The sequence below is a fragment of the Sorex fumeus genome, unplaced genomic scaffold, assembly GCF_029834395.1.
Source record: "Sorex fumeus unplaced genomic scaffold, SorFum_2.1 ptg000014l, whole genome shotgun sequence".
Lineage (NCBI taxonomy): Eukaryota > Metazoa > Chordata > Mammalia > Eulipotyphla > Soricidae > Sorex > Sorex fumeus.
The window spans coordinates 32,318,587-32,341,296 of NW_026606071.1; the positions used below are offsets into that span (position 1 = coordinate 32,318,587).

Consider the following 22,710-nt stretch of genomic DNA (forward strand, 5'->3'; position numbering starts at 1 on the left):
ACATTTTTTTTTACCCTATATAAAACTTCTGGGTAACAGGGGTACCCTTTCCACGGACCCTGAATTTAGGAGACTATACATCTGAATCTGCTGATACCACCAAAATATCTCCAGCTCTCTACATTTCCCTTTAAGTGAATTCACACTGCAGAACTCCAAGCAGAGAGACAAAATTAGTGATGGCATTTTTCTGAAACCATTCTAAGGTGTAACTACTTATAGACTCCATGTATTTATATTTCCATATTATGGATACATACTTTTAGACCTCAGCATGGTTGTGGCTGGTTCTGGAGGTCTTCGGCTGGTGGAGCTCTGCTTGGGGCGGGTAGGGAAACTCAACCCACCCCCCTCCAAGGGCCCCTGGCGAGGACAGCCAGCCACGGAGGCAGAATACTCTACACTGTTCTTTTCTGAGAGTTGTTTTTTATAGTCTCTGGGTCTCAGCCGGCCGTTGATGGGATTACATGGCGCCCAGGGGCCAATTGGTGGGTGTGACCCCTGCATACTGGAAGATGGAGGATCTGGGTGGAGTATGCTCAGCCCCGATCCAAGCAGGCTTGGAGATCTCAGCCTTGGGACCCGCATGCCTGTGTTCCTCTGCCGGTTCCTTTATGCGTGTGGAGAGTGGTCTCAGAATGGTTGTGGCTGGTTCTGGAGGTCTTCAGATGCTGGGGCTCTGCTCAGTGCCGGGAGGGAAATTCAACCTGCCCCCCTACAAGGGGTCCCAGCGAAGACAGCCGGGCGTGGGGGCAAGGAAACTCTGTGCTGTTCTCTTCTGGGAGCTGAAGGTACCGGCAGAGGAACAAAGGCATGCGGATCCCGGGGCTGAGATCGCCAAGCCTGCTCAGATCAGGGCTGAGCATCCTCCACCCAGATCCTCCATCTTCCAGTAGGCAGGGGTCACACCCACCAACTGGCCCCCGGTGCCCTGTAATATCATCAATGGCCAAGACCCAGAAACTATAAAACCCAGCTCCCTGAAGAGAACATAGCAGTCTCCTGCCCCTGTGCCTGGCTGTCCTCGTCGGGGTCCCTTGGAAGGGGGCAGGTTGAGTTTCCGTACCTGCCCCAAGCAGAGCTCCAGCAGCCGAAGACCTCCAGAACCAGCCACAACCATGCTGAGACCATTCTCCACATGCATGAAGGAACCGGCGGAGGAACACAGGCATGCGGGTCCCGGGGCTGAGATCTCCAAGCCTGCTCGGATCGGGGCTGAGCATCCTCCACCCAGATCCTCCATCCTCTAGTAGGCAGGGGTCACACCCACCAACTGCCCCCAACACCAGGTAATCCCATCAATAGCCAAGACCCAGAGACTATAAAACCCAGCTCCCAGAACCATGCAACATCTTATTATCTCATTCTTACTTTGGACAACCTGGCAGGCTATCAAATGTAACTTGCCCACACGGCAGAGTCTGGCAAAGTCCCTGTGGTGTACTCAATATGCCAGATATCAGTAACAATGATGGGTCTCATTATCCTAACCCTGAAAGATCCTTGAATATGGCACTTTTTAAAATCTCAGGGCTAGGACAAAGGAGATGTTACTGGTGCGTGCTCAAGGCAATTGAGGAACAACAGGATGACTATGACCGTGACCGTGACTTTTAGACCATTTTTTCTCTCTTCCACTTAGAAACTTTTAGTTCAAATTACCTTTTACTGTGATTCCACTTATTTAGACAAGTCAACGTTTTTTGATAACTGCATCATCAACTTTGCTATTTTTGTGCTTTATGTACATGTCTAAATCTTTTGTTCTCATTACTTTAACCACAAGTAGTCACCATTGAGGCATTAGCCTCAACATGTATGCTAGATTTTAGCAAGAATCTATGTGACAAAAATAAAATGTGAGATTGAGAATAAGAAGATTGAAAATGTGATTACGACTGGAGATATAGTACAGTGGGCAGGGCACTTGTCTTGCAATTCTAGGAGTGATCTCTGAGTTGAGAGTCAGAAGTAAGCCTTAGGCATCACTGGGTGTGGCCAAAAAACTTTTTAAAGATAAATAAAAAGAGTGATTAAGAATGATTGGAAGTATTTGATACTTTTTTGAGATACAAGTTCATGTCATCAGCATACAATGTATTAGAAGATTATTTCTGACTTTTATAAATATTTCAAAGAATTTTAAGTTAATAAAGTAAGTAAAGTAAAGGCCCTCCCGTTGATCATCGATTTGCTCGAGCGGGCCCAGTAACGTCTCCATTGGAGACTTTGTTGTTACCGTGTCTGGTGTCTGGCATATCGAATACTCTCGGTAGCTTGCCGGGCTCTCCGAGAGGGGTAGAGGAATCGAACTCAGGTCGGCCATGTTGGCTGCGTGCAAGGCAAACGCCCTACCTGCTGTGCTATCGCTCCAGCTACTGGTGACCAAATTAGCTGGCTTTCTGGTTTGTGTTCCTTTCTCCTCGGGCTATGAAAACAAAAGAGTATTATGAATAATGGTTCTAGAATAATAGCCTTAGGTTGGCACCCTTGCTGCTACTTTAGAACTATTATCTTGAACAAGTCATTTCTCTATGACTCAATACTTTCATCTGTAAAATGAGTTTTTCTATGTGTGTTGTTTTAAGAATTATTAAATCCATCTAAAATTTTCAGGAAAAGTCAGACCTCAATGAATAAAAATTCTATGGGTTTCTCTTTACTATCAACAATTCAAGTAACTTTGAAATCAATGTTTCTATCAAGTATTAATGCTATGTATTTCCTCATGTATGTACATTGAACAATCTTGAATTTCAGAAGTCTCTCTATGATTCTAGAAAGTTCAAAACTGTGTTGAAAACCAACAGTTTATAGTTAAACTATTGTATTTAGTTTTAGAACTATAAAATGGATTGAATGGCTTGGTTTAAATTGTGAAAAATAAGAAATTTTGAAGGTGATTTTAATATTTTATATGCATCACAATAAAACTTTTCATTAAATCCAGGGCATACAATATAAGTTTTGGAGCCTTTCTCCTTTGTCATCAACAATGGAGACAAACATATCACACTCTGATTTGCTGTAAATCAGACTGTACTACAGCTGATTTGATCTCCAGAACTGAATCTCATATTTTATATTTAGTTTTGAATAGTTTTTCCTCTGACATCAGCAAAAGCTTCTGAAATGTTTATAAAGCTCCAGGTGCAAGGGGTCCCTGAATAAATATTATTTCAACACTGATCAGCTGCATAGGTGAAGACCAAGTTAGGAAACAGGTCTATGAGGATTTCTTAATGAAAGCAGGTGGCTGTTGATATTCTTAATAGATTCAATAATTAGTTAGAACGTATCTAGGACTTTAGGTGCCTCTCACCAGGGATTTCTGTAATATTCAGAAGATAGCTAATGTAAAGGAAAGCACCTGTTCAAGAAAATATTCATTCATACTCCTAACAAGGGAAAAATATTTTTAAAACTATGTTAAGACCAAGAGTTCTGTTCTGGAAAAGCATAATGACTTTACTTACTGCATTTATTCATCATCTAAAGTTTACAGATTTCTGCATTATTAAAGAGGTACCTTTTTAAACAAGATGACAGCTTCATGTGAAAAACCAAATAATTTATATATTTGCTAAAAACTGGATGTAGAGAAAACATAAAAACATTCTCTTAGAAAAAGTTTTATTTGCTTAATATTGCATGCCAAATTCAAGTAATTATAGATTTTATCTTTCACATCAATTTGCTAATTCCATTAAAGATATTGTACAGCATTATATACATTTTTTTCTTTTTGAGTCACACCCGGCGATGCACAGGGATTATTCCTGGCTCATGCACTTAGGAATTACTCCTGGCAGTGCTCAGGGGGATCATATGGGATGCTGGGAATCGAACCCGGGTTGGCCATGTGCAAAGCAAACGCCTTACCCACTGTGCTATTGCTCCAGCCCCGCATTATATACATTTAATGTTGAAAACATTTACTGTTAGGTAAACATATTTGCTTGATTGTGTCCTAAAATAACATAACAAGGTTTTCTTCCTGCTCTATACTTTGCCATTTCCATATTGCATAAATTTTAAATGCTTATTTAGACATTGACCTCTTAATCTTTTTTACAAATGGTACTACCTAGAAGAGAAAAGTTATAACCCCTTAGTAAAAATATATAAGGGAAAGAAGAACACAAGGAGCATTTACAAGTTATTCCTAGAACTTGGGAATTTAAGCTTGTTCAAGTAACAGTCTCTTAATGTATAGACCAGAAATATGGCATAAAAATTAACTATTTTTTAAGTTTTTATGTCCTTTAAGTTTTACATGTCCAAAAATTTTTAATTTGAGATCAAGACCTCGTTTGAGCTATTACTACAAATTCTCAAAATTTAAATAGTTTCTTGATACTTTCTATTTTGAAGCATCTTTAAAAGACACAACAGATGCCCTTCCACATGCATTCTAAAAATCAATACAATTCATCAATAATGGTCTCCACAGGTAATAAATGCTGAGAAGCATTTCTGTCTATCTATATTGAGCAAGAGAATTGCTTCAAATTGATTCTGATGTGTATAAAAATCATTTCCTTATTGATCAGAGCCCCTCTTCTCTCTGATATGTTACTCTATATATGACATACAATTTTGACTCCATACTTATGTGCTTGTGATAAACAAATTTCCTATGATCTGTGTAGGAGAATAATTTGGATGAGATATGAAATGGGTATCTTATTTCTTTGGGGGGATATATTGCTCAAAATCTAATCAAAGCATGAATAATCATGAGAAATTACTGGTTATTTTAATGAGAAATTTAATGATGTATTTCATTAACATTTTCATTTGTAATAAGTGTAAAAGTTTTCAATTTGCTTTTATTTCTTATAGCAGAACTTCATGCATACACTTAATCTAGACTGATACTATTCCTGATGGCATAAATAATAGAAAACGAATGCACTTGTCCATTTTCTTCTCAGGACATTGCTGGCAAATATTTTTGTAATATGATCAAACATAAGTTAATTTTGTAGCCATAGGCATTAAGAACATAAAATATCAGAATCAATGTTTCTAAACAATAGTAAGCTTAATTTTTAATAAATAAAATAATAAGTCTCAATACATGAGATAGTAGTCATTTTTTATCCAAAAAATATGTAACTGCATCTGGTTTAGCTTGTATTACCTAAAAACTGAAGACTTGTTAGATAAATTAAGGAGTTTTCCAGGAAGTTCAAATTCTAATTGTTGGTACATTTGTGTTGTGAATTATTCTTCCAATAACAAACGTATCCAAGACTCTATTCAACATGACTTGGCACATTTTGTTGCCTGCAGTCCTTATTTCCTTACCTAAAACCCAATAAAAATGGTCTTATTTTGACCAGTGAATACATGATCACCAAAATTGTTCCTGAGCTGTTATCTTATTAAAATACGTATACAAATTCCCTTTACTAAAGTGGCTTATTCAACTCATTATTTTCATTTAAAATTTCAAGGGATGTAATCCCAAGAGTAGTTCTTAAGGGAAAAGCAAATGATCTGATGAACTCTTTCATGCAAAAGAAATTATATTGAACTCTATCATCAAAGAATTGTTTCTCTTTTCATGAATAATCAATAAAAGAATGAGATAAAATATGCTCAATGCATTTTAACATATGGTTTGGGTAAGTGTAAGGACGTGAATCAATGTTGAAAACATAAACGTTGGGAGGTTGATATATTCTGGGTTGTTTCTCCTAGCATATAAATTAAATGGTAAATTTTTATACATCTTAATATAAAACACCTAAATTTCTGGGATAGGCTTTTCTGCTCTATAATGCACTGTTGAAGTCTGAGTATAGTGGATTGGCCCTTCGAGCACTAAAAGAATAAAAGCTGCTTTTCTGAGCTCTAAGAGAATAAAAGCTGCTTTTTAAGTTCTGCATGTATTCCCCAGCAACTAATTGAACAGTAAAAAATCTCAGAGTCAATAAATGCCATTAGGGTAACCCCAGAAATGAAATTTTTGAAATATATCTTGTACTCAAATAGAAATTAATTTTAAAGCATTCCTAGGAGCTAGCATAGATTTAGCTAGAAACTGGAGCCACACACCAAAGAGATGTTTACTCTGACTCTTGTTGCATTTTAGCAAGAGTGGCTTAATCACAGCCGGAGAGGCGACATTGAACCAATCAATAAAAATTCATCTAGAGGTTTGAGGACATGGCGCAGGGATAAAAGCACACGTTTTGATGTCATATATACCTCAAATCCAGACTACACTACTTATAATCTGAGTGGCATCAGTCAGAGAAGTTGCTTTTTATGTCAATTCTGCCTCATTTTCCATCTCTTTCAAGCACAGTATGTGCTACCACTGTCCAACAGAAATATTTTATGAACCATACACACAAGATTTTAAATTCTTGTTGTCCCATTTTTTAAGGTGAAATTAAAATATTTTATTTAAAGCTCAAAAAGTATTATCAGGGGCTGGAGCAATAGCACAGTGGGTAGGGCGTTTGCCTTGCACGCGGCCTACCCAGGTTCAATTCCCAGCATCCCATGTGGTCCCCTGAGCACCACCAGGGGTAATTCCTGAGTGCAGAGCCAGGAGCAACCCCTGTACATTGCCGTGTGTGACCCCAAAATAAATAAATAAATAAATAAGTATTATCATAGTATGCAATCAGTATAAAAGTAATAATGAAGTATTTTACAAAAGACCTTTTTTCATGGTTGAGAGTGGGGAATACCAGGTGTGTTTAGAGGGCCAATGACACTCCTGATGAAACTGGGCCAAGAGGCCATTAGTTCAGTGCCAGGGCTTAAGAGTGCGTTACTTCTCCTGCTTTGCAGTTCTGGAGATCCCTAAGGTAACCATAACAGTACTCGGGAGGGAACCATGTACATAGAACAAGGTCATACGCAGGCAATTTCCTAAATCCTATTGTATCTCCTAGCCCCTTTTCTGCTTCTTTAACATTCCTTATTTATTAGACTTTGAAATGTGCTAAACATTTTTAAATTGAAGCATCTTTTTGTTAATAATAGCTACATTTCAAGTGCTCTAGAATCACATATAAATCATGACTGCCCAAATAGATAGTGTAAGGGCCTGGAAAGATAGTACAGCAGATAGGTCACTTGCCATGCATGTAGCTGACTGGATTTTGATCGCTGGCATCCCATATGATTCCCTGAGCATTACCAGGAATAATTCCCCAGTACAGAGCCAGGAATAAACCCTGAGTTTTGCTGTATGTGACCCCAAAACAAAACAAAACAAAACAAAACAAACAAAAAGAATGGCGTAAGTATATACATAGATCATAGGGTTGCTTAAGAATAAAATGAGTAAATGTGTCTTGAAAAATAATAAACGCTAGAAATGGTTGTAAAATCTGTTCTTTACTGCCGAGTATCAGCTCAAATAGTCTAAACTTATGTCCTGGGAATGCAAAGTGAAATATTGCCATTGTTCTAGAGTAATTATAAAAGGTAAAAGGAAAGATACACCTATAATTGATATATATATATATATTTTCAATTACAGGAAAATTTTTTTGGGGGGGGCTGTAGTGACAGCACAGTGGGTAGGGTGTTTGCCTTGCACGCAGCCAACATGGCCGATCCGAGTTCAATACCTCCGCCCCTCTCGGAGAGCCCAACAAGCTAACGGGAGTATCTCGCCCGCACAGCAAAGCCTGGCAAGCTCCCCATGACATATTCGATATGCCAAAGACAGTAACACGTGTCACGATGGAGACGTTACTGGGCCCACGGGAGCAAATTGATGAACAATTTGGGAGGACAGTGACAGTGACAGCGACAGTGACAGGGAATTTTTAATTAAATTGGCATTATTAAGAACCAAAAGTTATTGGGATCACTGCCAGATTATTCTCGTCTTTTGCCTTTACCAGGTCAGTGAATACAACTTAAGCAAAGTTGAATCTTCCTCTGTTCTGAGACAGTAATTTTCTCAATCTTTAGATATGTTAATATAGTCAGTTATATAAGTATGAATGAAAAAATATTATCCCATAGGTATAAGATAGGAATCCCCATCTCTTGGAAAGGTAGATGTGATGAGTTAACTCCAATCATGTCTTTAGAAGAGAACAACAGAAGTTGTACTTGCTGACTTGGAATTATTGTCAAAATTCAAAGAGCTGATCATACTCATTTAAACACAACTCAGAGCTATCCAACAAAAATATGCTATCAGTCACTCACTTACTATCTAAATTCTGATGAATGCAATGAATTTAAATATGGTAAACCAAAAAAAATTATGAGACATTTGTAATAAACAAAGCAATACCAACTATTACTTATCACAAACTTTTTTAAGTTAAGCCATCAACTCTGCCCTTAAACTCTTTATCGGAACATCAGCCAAGATCATTTTTGTTCCAGGGATGCGCTTCTTGGGGTTCTCAAATACTGCATGTCCACTCCCCAGGTGATGCCTTATTCTTGTTGACACTGCCATAAGAAAATCCAGGGTTCTTCACTTCTTTTACCAAAATAAACCATGGAGATTTGGCCCAGTCTCATGCTTGCCTCCCCTTTGCATGGTATGGCACTGAACACACTTCTGGGCAAAAATCATTTTGTCATTCTCAATATCACACATTGTAGAAACTTTCTTTTGTCACACATGACAGAGGTCTTGCTCCTGTCTAACTTACAAGTCCAACCAACTCAATTCACTATAATTTTTTAAATTATTGCACAGGAAACATATGATAAAATCTAATAAATTTTCAGTTCAAGAAGATCTGTGCCACCTAGTTATCAACTAAGAGAATTATATCAGGTTAAACTAGGATTTAATAAATAGGTAGAATTTACCAGGAAGATATGGTTGGGAACTATGGAAATAGGGGAACTATTAAGAAGAAATAATAAAACTCATATTGCAAAGGTATGGAGGTTTATATATATATACATATATATTCATACATTTATATATGAAATAACAGCAAGTCATTTGCTAGAAAAACACATGAATCAAGTAAAGGTATATATAGGAAAATAGATGAATGGTTATATTAGTGTGTAGAAATTATAAAGTTATGCTAAAATACTTGGATAACCATTCATTTTCAGAAAAAAAGTTAAGATTAATAGGGTTATTTTGTAATCAAAGATCTGATTTCAACTAGATTTTCTATATGACATAAGTATATAGTTCCATCTACATAAGTCACTTAATCCAATTGTTTTCCTTGTAAAATGAGATGTTTGAATCTAAACTAAAATACACCCATAAAGGTTGGAGTTATTGAGATCTTTTTGTTGTTGCTGGTGAAACTTTGTTTTTATGCTGTTTAAATTTACAGAATTTTTAAATGGAAGTGATATCATTGAAGAAAAAGCATACAATTCATATAGATTGATTTGAAAGTAAAGAAATTTTCATAGAAATGCCATTTAGAATAATTTGGAATATCACTTTGGTGGTCCTGGCATTTAAAAAGTCACAACTATAGATTAATATAAAAATTAATAGAGACAAATGAATAAAATTTGGGTTGAAGACAGAGAAGATAAGAATAACTGTGACTACGGTTAGAATTTGGAAATCAGAGACTGTAGTATCCCCACAAAAAAGAAGAACTAAATATATAATTTTCTTGAAATTATAGAAAGCAAATATTATGAGACTTTAATTAACATAAAATTTTCACTACTTAGGTTGTAGGGCAGTAGAGTAGCTAGACATATAAACATCAAAAATATTAACATTATTGGGGCTGGAGCAATAGCACATTGGGTAGGACGTTTGCCTTGTACGAGACCAACCTGAGTTCGATTCCCAGCATCCCATATGGTCCCCTGAGCATCGCCAGGAGTAATTCCTGAGTGCAGAGCCAGGAATAACCCCTGTGCATTGCCGGGTGTGACCCATAAAAAAGCAAAATATATATATATATAAACATTATAATAAATAGGTTGCTTAAACACTAATAAAATTAAAATTTTACTATATCCACTATTAGAAAATATGTATTTAATAATAGCTATTGTAAATTTTTTCAAATTTCACTAAAATATAGAACCAACACAAAGTAAATTCTGAGACTGATGTTGAGTATTAGATTTAAAGGGCTTCATTACCAGGAAACATCCAAAGTATAACACTTATTTTAGTCTTAATTATGAGATAAACTCCATAACAAGTAAATAAAGCATGGTTTTTTTAATAATAAAGATTATTATTCAAGTCTCAAGCTTTACTCTACCTGCATCTCACTCTTCATTACCTAAATAAGTGAGTGTGTCAATTGACAAGGCATACTAAAACATGCATTACTTTAGGAGTTGAGTAATGATTACTACTGAACTCAACCTAGTCAACATGAATTGAAATAAACTAGTTTTATATCCTTTCTATTCAAATAAAAATGTAAGGGTCTTTGCACAGTACATCATAAAATAGCCCCTCATAAAAGAGTACATTAAACAGTGATTGTCAAATTTCATGACTTAAATATTTACATGCAGAATTCCCAGCCTCAAAAATTTATCTAGGTGAAGAGGCAGGTAAATATTGAAAAGTTTAAGATCCAACTTTTGCCTATATAAGATGTTTAATCTCAAAATTAAATTGAAATTTCACATATCTAAAATTATTTTTAAATGATTTACTACCTTTACTAAATGCTTTATTAAATGCTTTACTAAAATTTTACATATCTAAAATTATTTTAAAAATGACCAGTATTTTATTTGACCATTTAAATATGAGATTGAATTTCCAATTTATGTCGGTTTTCTCAAGCAATTACCCATAAAAAATTATTGCTTGATTTTCATGGATTAATTCAGCCTATACACTTCTTTAAGATTTCTGTTGCTAATGTTGCTTAAGTTGGTAAGTATATTCAAATATTTGAGTTTTTATCTCAAATGAAATTGAGACTTCTGTTCAAGATATTATAGTCCTGCATATGTATTTTCTTGACTTGGAGGTCACACCCAGCAGTGCTCAGGGAACATTCCTGGCTCTATGCTCTGGGATCACTCCTGGGGATCAGGGGACCATATGAGGTGCTGTAAGTCAAACCCAGTTAAGCAACATGCGAGACAAGCACCCTGTCCACTGCACTATTTCTCTGGCTCCCAAGCCCTATATTTTCAAATTTTTACTTTTAAATATAAAGTAGCTAAATCATCTTATGAAATGTGTTTATGAAACTCAAATTTGAGACACTAATTTTAAAGGTCAATGCCATAGTCTCTGCCCCCACGCCTGGGTGTTCCTTCCCGGAGTCCCTTGGAGGGGAGCGGGTTGAGCTTTCCTCCCCGCCCCGACCAGGGCTACGGCAGCCGAAGACCTCCAGGACCAGCCACCACCATGCTGAGACCACTCTCCGCACACATGAAGGTACTGGCAGAGGGACAAAGCCACGCAGGTTCCGGGGCCGAGACCTCCAAGCCTACTCGATTTGGAGTCGAGCATCTTCCACCCAGATCCTCCAAATTCCAGCAGGCGGGGGTCACACCCACCACCTGGTCCCCTGGCGCCGTGTAATCCCATCAACGGCCAAGACTCAGAGACTATAAAATACAACTCCCGGAACCGCGCGGCCGCAAATGCGGCCGCGCAACATCTTATCAGGACATCTTTTTATGACATCTTATTATCTCATTCCTACTTTGGACAAACTTGCAGGCTATCGAATGTAGCCTGCCCACAGGGCAGAGTCTGGCAAACTCCCCGTGGCCTACCAAATATGCCAAATACCAGTAACAATGATGGGTCTCATTCTCCTAAAGAGCCGTGAATACAATCTCAGGGCTAGGATGAAAGAGACGTTACTGGGGCCTGCTCGAGGCAATCGACGATTAACAGGATGATGAAATGAAAATGAAAAATGCCATAGTTAATATAAAGACAATACTTTAAGAGTAGGCAAAATTGGGTGCCTATTTTTTATGTTTTTAATTTTATAAAGTAGGTCACAATATTTGATCCCATTTAATTTTCAAACACCGATCCCAGCACCATTACACCTTCCCACCACCATATTTCAGGTGTTTCCATCCCCAAACCCAGTCCCTGCCCCAAAGCAGAACCAAAATAATATAATATTTCCCTCTAAGGTTGTTTGCCTCTTACTTCGAATCCCATCAAATCTGGTGCAGTACCCATGGAGTATGGGTAGGGGTATCCTATGAAGGTCCATGAAAAGGTTCACTCGTGGGTGAGGATCAGCCCAAGCGTGTGGAGAGAAACCATGAGCATGGCAGTTGTTGAGTTTTGGAGGTTTTCAGCTGCCGGGGCTGGGTTCCTTGGGATGGGGAGGGCTCTCATCACCCCCACCGTGGCCCTCCCCTCAGTGAAATAGCCTGGTGTAGGGTCCGGCAGCATGGTTATGGCAAGCATCACATTATGCTCCCTTCCAGGAGTGAAGGACATATAATCTGGGTGCCTATTTTTTAAGTTAAAAGAAGTTAATATATCCATTTAATAGGGTAAAGTGCATAGCAGCAGAATATTTTCATTAAAATTCTATTGGCCAACTAAAAAAATACTGATTTAACCAATAAGAAAATACATTGAAGTTTTGGTAGGAATAAATATTAATTTTTATCATGATCATGATCATCCTGTTGTTCATTGATTGCCTCGAGCAGGCACCAGTAACGTCTCCTCCGTCCTAGCCCTGAGATTCTAAAAAGTACCACATTCAAGGCTCTTTCAGGGTTAGGAGAATGAGACTCATCATTGTTACTGATTTTTGACATATGCCACGGGGAGTTTGCCAGACTCTGCCATATGGGCAGGTTACATTCAGTAGCCTGCCAGGTTGTCCAAAGTAAGAATGATATAATAAGATGTCTAATGGCAGCGAATGCAGCCACATGCTTCCGGGAGCTGGGTTTTAAAATCTCTGGGTCTTGGCCGTTGATGGGATTACATGGCACTGGGGGTCAGTTGGTGGGTGTGACCCCTGCCTACTGGAGGACGGAGGATCTGGGTGGAGGATGCTCAGCCCCAATCTGAGCAGGCTGGAGATCTCAGCCCTAGGACCCGCATGCCTTTGTTCCTCTGCTGGTACCTTCATGCATGTGGAGAGTGGTCTCAGCATGTTTGTGGCTGGTTCCGAGGTCTTCAGCTGCCAGAGCTCTACTCGGGGCGGGTTGTTATTATAAAAAATTATAAAATATTAATTTTTATAGATGTGTGAATAAAGAGATCATGATAATCACTTTTGATATATACTGATTTATTCATGTAAAAGTATAATAATTACAAAATGATGTCAATCTTCTACTGAGGACATATATTTTCTTGTGAAAAGTCGAGCATCAAAACAACATATATTAACCCAGAAAAAGAAGCAAGACATTTTTATATCATTTATTTTCAAATATTTATATTTCTTTTTTAAAAATATCATAATAAATCACTTTGGTTGTTAATTTTAAATTAGTGAGTATTAAATTCAGTCAAATATTTTTAATCCATTATACATTTGTAGAATTTTGCATTCATAATTCTGATTTACAATTAAAATACTATACTAAATAACATTTTATTTATTTATTTATTTATTTTTTAGATTTTTATTAGTGAAACACCATGAGCTACAGTTGTAGATTTACAAATTTTTGTGCTTGAGTTTCAGTTATACAATGATCAAATACCCTTCCCTCTACCAGTGTCCATTCTCTACCACCACTGATCCCAGTGTCCCTCCTAACCCCTGTCCCCCCACCATCCCACCCTGCCTCTGTGGCAGGGCATTCCCCCTTTGTTCTTTCTCTCCTTTTGGGTGCTGTGGTTTTCAAAAGAGGCACTGAGTGGCAATCATGTTCGTTCTAAAGTGTACTCTCAGCACGCATCTCCCATCCTGGGAGGATCCTCCCAACACCTTTATTTGTTGCTCCCTTCTCTATCTGAGCTGCCTTTTCCCCTAGCATGTGCAGCTGGCCTCCAAGCATGGTGTAAACTCCTGTTACTTATCTCTGCTATTCTTGGGTGTTAGTCTCCTCTTTTGTCACTTTATGTTCCCCAGATGAATGCAATCTTTGGTCAGGAATTATGTAATGTGAGATTATTATTTTGGTTATATTTTGTTTCTACAATATTTAATAAAATATTTTAAGTAGAAATACAATGATCATTTTTGCTTTACATTTTCAAGATGCATATTTGCTTTTAGATTTAATACATAAGGTTATACATAAATTCTCATGGTACTATTTAAAAATTTATTTCTGCTACATTTTTATTCTATTAACCAAATTTTAGTATATATAAATCTATTTTTCATTATGTCACTGACAGTGAGAATATTGTGGATTATTTCACTGTCAATAACCAGGATATTTGAAAAGATTCCTACCACGTATCTATAAATTCTCTACTTTCTAGAAATGTTGCACATAATTGTACTGTGATTCTGTCTGAGAGTGTATCTCCCTCATACATCAACTCGATATGAATATAGCAATTGACACATCCTGAAAAGTAATTTTGGAGTTTTTCTAATCTAGAAAGACATCAACATCTCAATCCCAGCAAAAGTAAAATTTAGATCTTGTGCTGTATGGCATGCAATTATCCAACATACATTAATTCTAAAAACAAATGTAAATTTATAAAATGTAAATTTATAACATATAAAATTTATATGTTAAATTTTATTTGTTAATATATATAATTTATACATAGCTTTCTTCTGAATCTTCTGAAAATGGGTTTAAGTATGCCTGAAAAACTCACTAGAAACTTGCTGACTCAAATTCCTTCTAGCAAAGGCAAATTTTTAAAGCACCTTAGGCAGCATGCTGCTGAATGATATAATCCTATCATTGATTCCAGTGTTATGATCTCTATTTTATTGCAGTTTTCAGAAATTTGCAAATGCCTTCATAAATATTTTCAATTAACATTTGTAAAGACGTCACTTCAACAAAAATGATAAGTTAATGTTAAATTTTGCTCATGAGACTGATTTAGTTTGGCTCCCAAAATAGGAAATACTATTCACTCTCTCCTAGGTATTGTATAAAGAATACATGTTTCATATTTGATTCTTAGGAAAGACACAAACAGTAATTGTCTATGGAGTGATACTGGAAGTGGAATCCATATGTAATGCTTCTGTCAGCAAAGACTTGGTAGAAGAGGTTTTATAATAAATATTCACATCTGCTGCTTCGGACACTCTAATCCATCCTAAAGATCTTTGCTGTGTCAGGCTTTGTTCTAGATGAAGAAGCTCAGTAGTTATAAAGGTTTGCAAATAGGCTCTATTTATCATGGTTAGCTTAACTTTTATAACTTTACTCGGTTTTAACAGTATTATTGACAATTTGAAATATAATTTCTAACCAAATATTTCACTGTGACTTTGTAGTGATATGATCAGAGAAATTTTACTGTCAAATGGGCAAAAACTGTTTTCACAATATGTCATGCGCTAAACATCAACCACAAAGTTATCAATGATAACAATATTATGCAGACTGTGAGAAATTTAATATCTGAAAGTTCAGGCTCTGGTTTCAAATTACCTATGACTAAATGGTAACCCGTTTCATGGCTATTGTGCTATCTTGAGCAAGTTACTTATTACTCTAAGCTTTTCAATCTTGATCTCCAGAGATTGGTCTAAAGAACATGGAGTTGGCATATTCTTTAGCATTATATTATTGTAAGATTTATTTCAAGTTATCAACAAAGTAATAAATGTATTATGTAAGAGCTGAATTTAAATAATTTAAAATCTTATTATTAAATTGATTATATGTACTCTAGGCATAAATAAAAGTCCTGGAGATAGTACTAATATCATACTTATTTGTCCTACACACGATGTTTACATATTCAAGCTCTAAGGCTGTCACTAAATTCTAAATTCCCTCATAGTTTGGTTAGAACGGGATTGTTGATTTGTGTTTGACTAAGGAAACTGTTCACTCAAAGCTATAGAATATAAGAATTATGAGAAAATTCTGCTAAATTTGTCTGTAATGTTACAAAAACTGTAACAAAATTTTGCACTTTAGAATGTAAATACCTTGGTCATCTTGAAAGGTATATTATTTTTACTTGGTAATTTAGCATAATTGCTAAAAATTCAGTATTAATTTTAAAGTATAAATTACTAATCCTATATATAATATATGCATATAACACCTATATTTAAAATTTTTGCTAGTGTTAAATTTTGAAACCTAAACTTTGTAATACATTTTCATATATAACTTACTTGAAAAAATCTGCATCATTCACTTACATTCATTTTTCTTTCCAAAATTGTTTATTAATCTGCAATATACAGATGATCAGAGCATTTGCTTGCTCTTCATGTAGTATAGGTAAAATATTAGGTTGCACTCTTTATTTAAAATTATTTTACTCATTGTTTCTAAATTTTTACTCAAAGACAAATTCATATTTAATGACTGATATCAACCATAAAATCAGTCTGTTGAATCACAATTTGAACAAAGTAGAATTTATATTACTTACAAGCTGTAAGTTCTTGAAATTAAACTTTGATTCATTCTCTGTCTCTCTGTCCGTCTGTCCTCTCCTCCCCGCCTCCCCTCCCCCCCCCCCCCCCCCCAGGTCAAGCTTTAGCTCAGGCAAGCAGCACTGGGGTTATCCATTTGCTGGATCTTAAATCAGGGGAAATTCACAAATTGATGGGCCATGAAAGTGAGGCTCACACAGTCGTGTTTTCTCGTGATGGAGAGAATATGTTTTCCGGAGACTCTGACGGTACTGTTCGATTGTGGGTTTGATGGTCATCGTATCCCACTGCAGAAGACATGCCTTTTAAGGCTTGAAAATGCTTTATGTAGTCCTAGACCAGTGAGTATCTGGTTAAATATGCCAACAGTAACATTTACAATTTGCTTTGAAACCTGCTTTGAGCATCTGTTTTAGTTCTTCTACTATCATCAATAAAAATAACTTTCTGCTCATTTATTTGTGTCTGGGGTTTCATTCTTTCTTTTTAATTTTGATAAGAATTTAGAGAGCGCATCTTTGCTAGGGCTTTGGAAGAAACAGCTTTACAATGACGCCTAATGACAGACTAGATGAATTACAAGAGATTGATTTTGAATGTTAGAGAACAAACTGCAGGAGAACCCGCCTACTTAAAAAAAATATATCAAATCCAAGCTGCAGGAAAATCAGAAGTTTAATGATGTAGCATCGGGAAAGTCTTTCTCTACCCAAAGGGGAAGATATATATTGCAGCTTACATTTCCACAAATTATTTGACTATAATTATTCTTAATCTACTAATAATAATCAGAGGAGACTGCAGGTGGCTTAAATATAAATGACAGACTCGACTCTTCTGGAACTTTCATCTCTGCAACCCATCTGAGAATGCCTTTGGTATAATTACAATTTTTTTTTTTTTGCAATTTCGATGCAAATAAGTATCTTGCATGCAGATTGCCTTTCCCGCTCCTAACGCTTCTCTGTATAAAGTGCTACTGCTTACAGACCACTCTGCCTGGTCTAAAGCGGCAGCTCCGGGATTTCAACACGGCTGGGCTCAGAAGCCAGTTGTTGGCGCTGTCCGTGGTGCTGAGGAATTCCCGGCTGCCGGCAGAATGAGCTCCAAATCAGCAGTCTGCAAACTGCTCTCACTGATGCAGAAACCCAGCTAAAGTTGTTCGTTTCCTTCACGTCCACAGTTAGTATATTCTGGTGCGTAAGAGGGGACTCAAGCAACATACTGTGGATGATGCTGATGGTACTGCCGACGGAGTGGGCTTTAAGCTACAGCATGCTTTTGCTGTTTGTGATCCTCAGAGCCTAGCCAAATCACCTCTACTGCCGTAGCAAACACTGTGTAAGTGAACTCATGTGTGGATGAGGCGTAATCAGCTGGGAAATTTCATAAAAGGATCTTGGAGAATGGTAAAAATAAGTTCAACATGATTCTTCTACTGGGGTTTGGATTTCTACAGAACCAGCACTGCTTCTTGCTTTGAATTCTGAAGACGGGTCCAAAGCTTATTTCTTATATGTATCTGCTGTGTTTCTCTCTGGAAGGGCGGGAGACTGCTTCTTGACTGTGTTTTGAAATGGGAGGTAGAGAGAATGGATTACCTTTAATTCATGCCTGAAAATGTATTCTTTGGATAATTAAAAAGGAACTATTTTCTTTAAAATACCTGGTTTTTGATTCATACTGGTATATGACCCCCACCACCACCATTAACCTCCAGAGTGATTAGGTAAGTGTGTCTTGTGACATGAGTTGTGTTTGTTTTCTCAAAAAAATAGGTGCAGTCATTTAAAATCATGTGTGGCTATAAGGGGTTGGGGGGGTTAAAGTTTAGCTGAAAAGTAATCCTCAGTTTAACAATGTTTGGTTACTTATTTAAGATTTTCAGATGATACTCTATAATTTTCTCCTCTTACATATTGTCAAACTGCAATAGAGTAGTTAAATTATGAGATTGTGAAATATTTTTTAAAATAGCCTAAGAACTTTGTTATACTGAAAAGAAAACCTTGTTTCCTCTATGCAGATTTTACAATGTATTTCATATATCAAAAGCACTTAATGTGTATATAAAGTGTATATCAAGCCACTCTTTTACCTTTAAGTTTACATTTACTGTTACCTGTCATATTAATGCCTACCTGTAGCTTTCAAAGAGATAATTTTTGTCTTTCCTTTTGAAGCAGAATGATGTGTGTGTTTTATCTGGCTTATGTTGCATGTATTGACAGATGCTACTGGAATACTATGTGGAAGCACAATAGATCCTTTTTTCTTCTGAGACAAAACTTTCTAAATATGAAATTTATAAGTGTGTGCTTTAATTTTGGAAATATATATGCTTTTAAAGAAGCTTCTATTATGTTTGTGGCTTCTGTAGTAATATATAGGGAGAGATGCTTTATCAAGGGAGCTTCCAGCTTCTCAAGTAGAATTATAGGTTTGCATTTTTTGTTCTGTCATGACTCATTATTTTTGACATAGTTTAAAAGAAAACACATCTCCTTTTCTTTATTCACCCAAAAAAGCATCTTAATATCAGATATCAGTTTTCCCTTGAAGGAAAGTATAAATGTATTACCTTCCATTTTTCTATTGCTAGGATTTGCATATCTAACTTAAAATGCAAATATGATAGTTCTTGAAGTTTCCTATTGCCATTTTAATTTTATTTAAAATTGTCATATTAGACTGACAATATGGCTTATTATTAACTTTATACTCTGAAAATGAACCAATGGTTATAATTTATAAATAACCTGAAAAGCCCTATATATAATTCTAGTGATATTGTCATAAAGCCAATACCATTTAGACAAATGAACTATTTGGCAGCATTTTTCTTATATATTCCTCCCTAAAGTCAGTTTTCCCAGAGCCTTTGTATGAATCAGTCACTCTAAGCATTTAAATAAAAGCTTACTACCAACACTTACACCAAGCACTAATTCTAAGTGAAGTTTATAGGAGTCAGTGCCACCAAATCAATATGGTTTAGTTTTTGTGGCAACAGCTCTTTGCTGTTTTAATAAATTCTGATGAGAAGTTTTACACTGGTGTTTTTGTAAAAATATCATAAATATAAATATTTCAATATATATGTGTATCTTCAAATTGGTATGAATAATATTTATTATATATAAAAGTATTATGCACATGATAGCTTCTAGCTGCTATCAAAAAAAAATTCACAGATAGATCTTTCCTGCCCACTAGGAGCTTACTTCCTATGTAAAACCTAAGTATGGACAACAATATATATTTATTTAACAAATCCTTTTCACTATATGGAGCTCACTTATTTATAATTTAAATTTTTATTTATTTTATTGTCTGTGGAATATTTGTACTATTTTAAATTTGAAACTTAGTTAAGAAAAAATATTTTTGTGGACTGAAATAAGTAAACCATGTTTTATGGTCTATTATTTACCAATTATGGACATAAACAAGTAAAAATAAACCATGGTCTATTATTCGCCAATTATGGACATAAACAAGTAAAAGTGCCATTTTATAAGTTCATCTCAATTATAATTCACATTTAATTTCTAGTTTTCTTCTCTTCTTTTAGAATCATAATTTTTCTCTTGATCTCCTGAGATTTTTTACATATGATTTACATACCATAGTATGTATATATATATATATTTACTCAGTTTACTCACAGTATAAACATATATGTTTAATTTACAGTACTCATAGTATGTGTATATATACACATATACATGTAGATACTCAAATACTGACTAGTCCAGCTTAAAGAAAATGTAAACTTGTATATTTTTGATCTTGGAACTACATGTGAACTACCTTTTGAGACTCAGGAAAACCTCTCAGAATTTATACAAATCCAGCTCTTTGAAACTTTGAAACAAACTTAAACTGAAGATTCTGAGATGAAATAACTTCATATGTTGTCAAGGGTCAAATCTCATGAACTTCACAATAAAGTATAGGTAGTAGCATGAAATTAATCTATTTGTGGTCTTTGTATCTTGCAAGTAGGTTCCCAAAAAACAGATTAAGAATATGGGCTTAAATGAATATATGTCTTATCTATGTATTTAAAACTACTATTTTGAAATATTTTTTCAGCCTACCCTTCTTGTATTTCCCATGGAAGGAGCTGAGTATATTTAATATTAGGAGCACATTCAGAAGCCTTTGAGGAGGGGAATGGCTCTTCATATTCATGAAGCTTGCATACTTCTGTTGGTCATCCCTGGATTAGTTACTTCTGCTGCCATCAGTCATGAAGACTATCCTGCTGATGAAAGTGATCAGAACTCCAGTAATGACAATCTAATCTTTGATGACTACCGAGGGAAAGGGTGTGTGGATGACAGCGGTTTTGTATACAAGTTGGGAGAACGATTTTTCCCAGGGCATTCCAACTGTCCATGTGTCTGTGCTCTGGATGGACCTGTTTGTGACCAGCCAGAATGTCCTAAAATTCACCCAAAGTGTACTAAAGTGGAACACAATGGCTGCTGCCCTGAGTGCAAAGAAGTGAAAAACTTTTGCGAGTATCATGGGAAAAATTACAAAATCTTAGAAGAATTTAAGGTATGAGTCGCTATATTTACTGAATTCTAACTTTATACATCACACTCATAGTAGGTTAGCAATTTTAATTTAGATATGGAAACAACTCTTAATGTTCTTTTAATTTTGCAACAATATGATGATTCCAATTAACCTAAATAACATTTAAATCAACAATTGACAGTATCTATAGAAGTTCATGCAAACTTTTGACTTCAGACATATTTGGGGATATACTTAACCTTCTATTCTTGTCCTTAAATACTCTGCTATTACAAATTTGGTGGTAAGAAAACAACTTTGTTTACAGACTGTGTTGTTTAAATGTTTAAATATTCAGAGTGTGTGTGTATGTGGTTTATAAGCCTACAGTTAGCCTACAGATATAAAAGGTATCTTTAGTGGTTGAAAATGCAAGCATTACAGATGTGTACTTGAGCTCTGGTTTTTATATCAAGGATATGCACTGAACCTTCTTGTTGTAGATCATGGTTTCCATTCTGTTTTCTGCTTATACATATTTTTTTGTTTTACTTATAGCCAATAACACAGAGGAAACTGCTTTTTTAAAAATCAAAACCCTTATAAAATGTAGTACAAACCATTTTTTCAGTATCCATAGTTTTCCTTAGTCTTTATTTTATGTTGGTATCATATTTCCAAGTAACTGGTAGTTCATTTTTATCTCTTCATGAAGTCTTTTTTCTCCAATGGCTAGATTTAATTAGAATGTCCTGCAAGGCCAGATCTGAACCCTAAAGGTATCTATTAATATATCAAAATGCCCTCCTTAAAAGTAATGGAAGTTTGAGTCTTGAAGTGTCTGTCCTACTAATAACTTCATAAAAAAGGTTTTCATTTTATCTATCCAAGTTTTGTAACAAGGTACTCAGAATCGGATAAGTGGAAGAATACATAGATACATCTACATTTTGGGAGAAGATTAATCTGTTATAAGTACGTAAACAACTTTATACTTTACCAGGATAGAGTGGTGGAAGAATTCAGTATGCTGAAAAAAACTTTTAGCTGATAATGATCATTCTAGTTTATGGGTGCAAACCATTTTTTTTTACGAAAAGGTCATTTAACTTGATTTTCTAAAATATGGGGGGAAATTTAATTATAATTATCACATTCAAATTTCTTAAACTTAAATACTATTCTAGACTTTTCCTATCATGCATTATTAAAGTTTTACACAATATTAATAAGGCACTTGAGAGAACAGTAAAATTGACATTACTGTGCCAAATAATAGATAAAAGCATTGAAAATGTATCAATTATTTAATTATTGAGTACATTTTGTTATTAATTTAGCATATTTACTTTTGGGTTTATATTGAATCATTCATATGGTTCTAGATATGGTTCTGATATCAAGTTTCTCTCAAAAGCATAGGAATTTTTCTAAAATAAAATAAAAATATTTTTAATAGCATCTACTGACAGTATCTCATAGTCTAGCCAAAGCTAAAGGAAAAATTTTAAAATGTGGGGGATAGAGAGACAGTACAGCTGGTAGGGTACTTGCCTTGCATGTGGAAGACCAGGGTGCAATCACTGACACCAGATATTGTACCCTATACTCAACCAGGAGTGATCCCTGAGTGCAACGCCAGAAATGAGCTTTGAGCAACACCATGTATGGCTCAAAATGTTTTTTAAAAGGATAAAATTTACATAAGTTTTAATTAATT

The 22,710-nt window shown here is 35.6% G+C and overlaps 2 protein-coding genes across 2 annotated transcripts in view; both read left to right on the forward strand.

The window, feature by feature from the left end:
- SPAG16 (sperm associated antigen 16) overlaps positions 1 to 16,731 on the forward strand; it is a 1,095,878-nt gene extending 1,079,147 nt beyond the window's left edge. Inside the window, 1 exon segment of the mRNA XM_056111979.1 lies at positions 16,556 to 16,731. Coding sequence (XP_055967954.1) covers positions 16,556 to 16,731 — 176 coding nt within the window.
- Positions 16,732 to 17,114: 383 nt separating this feature from the next.
- VWC2L (von Willebrand factor C domain containing 2 like) overlaps positions 17,115 to 22,710 on the forward strand; it is a 185,253-nt gene continuing 179,657 nt past the window's right edge. Inside the window, exons 1-2 of the mRNA XM_056111820.1 lie at positions 17,115 to 18,189; positions 20,559 to 21,029. Coding sequence (XP_055967795.1) covers positions 20,640 to 21,029 — 390 coding nt within the window. The 5' untranslated portion in view covers positions 17,115 to 18,189; positions 20,559 to 20,639. The remainder of the gene's footprint in view (positions 18,190 to 20,558; positions 21,030 to 22,710) is intronic.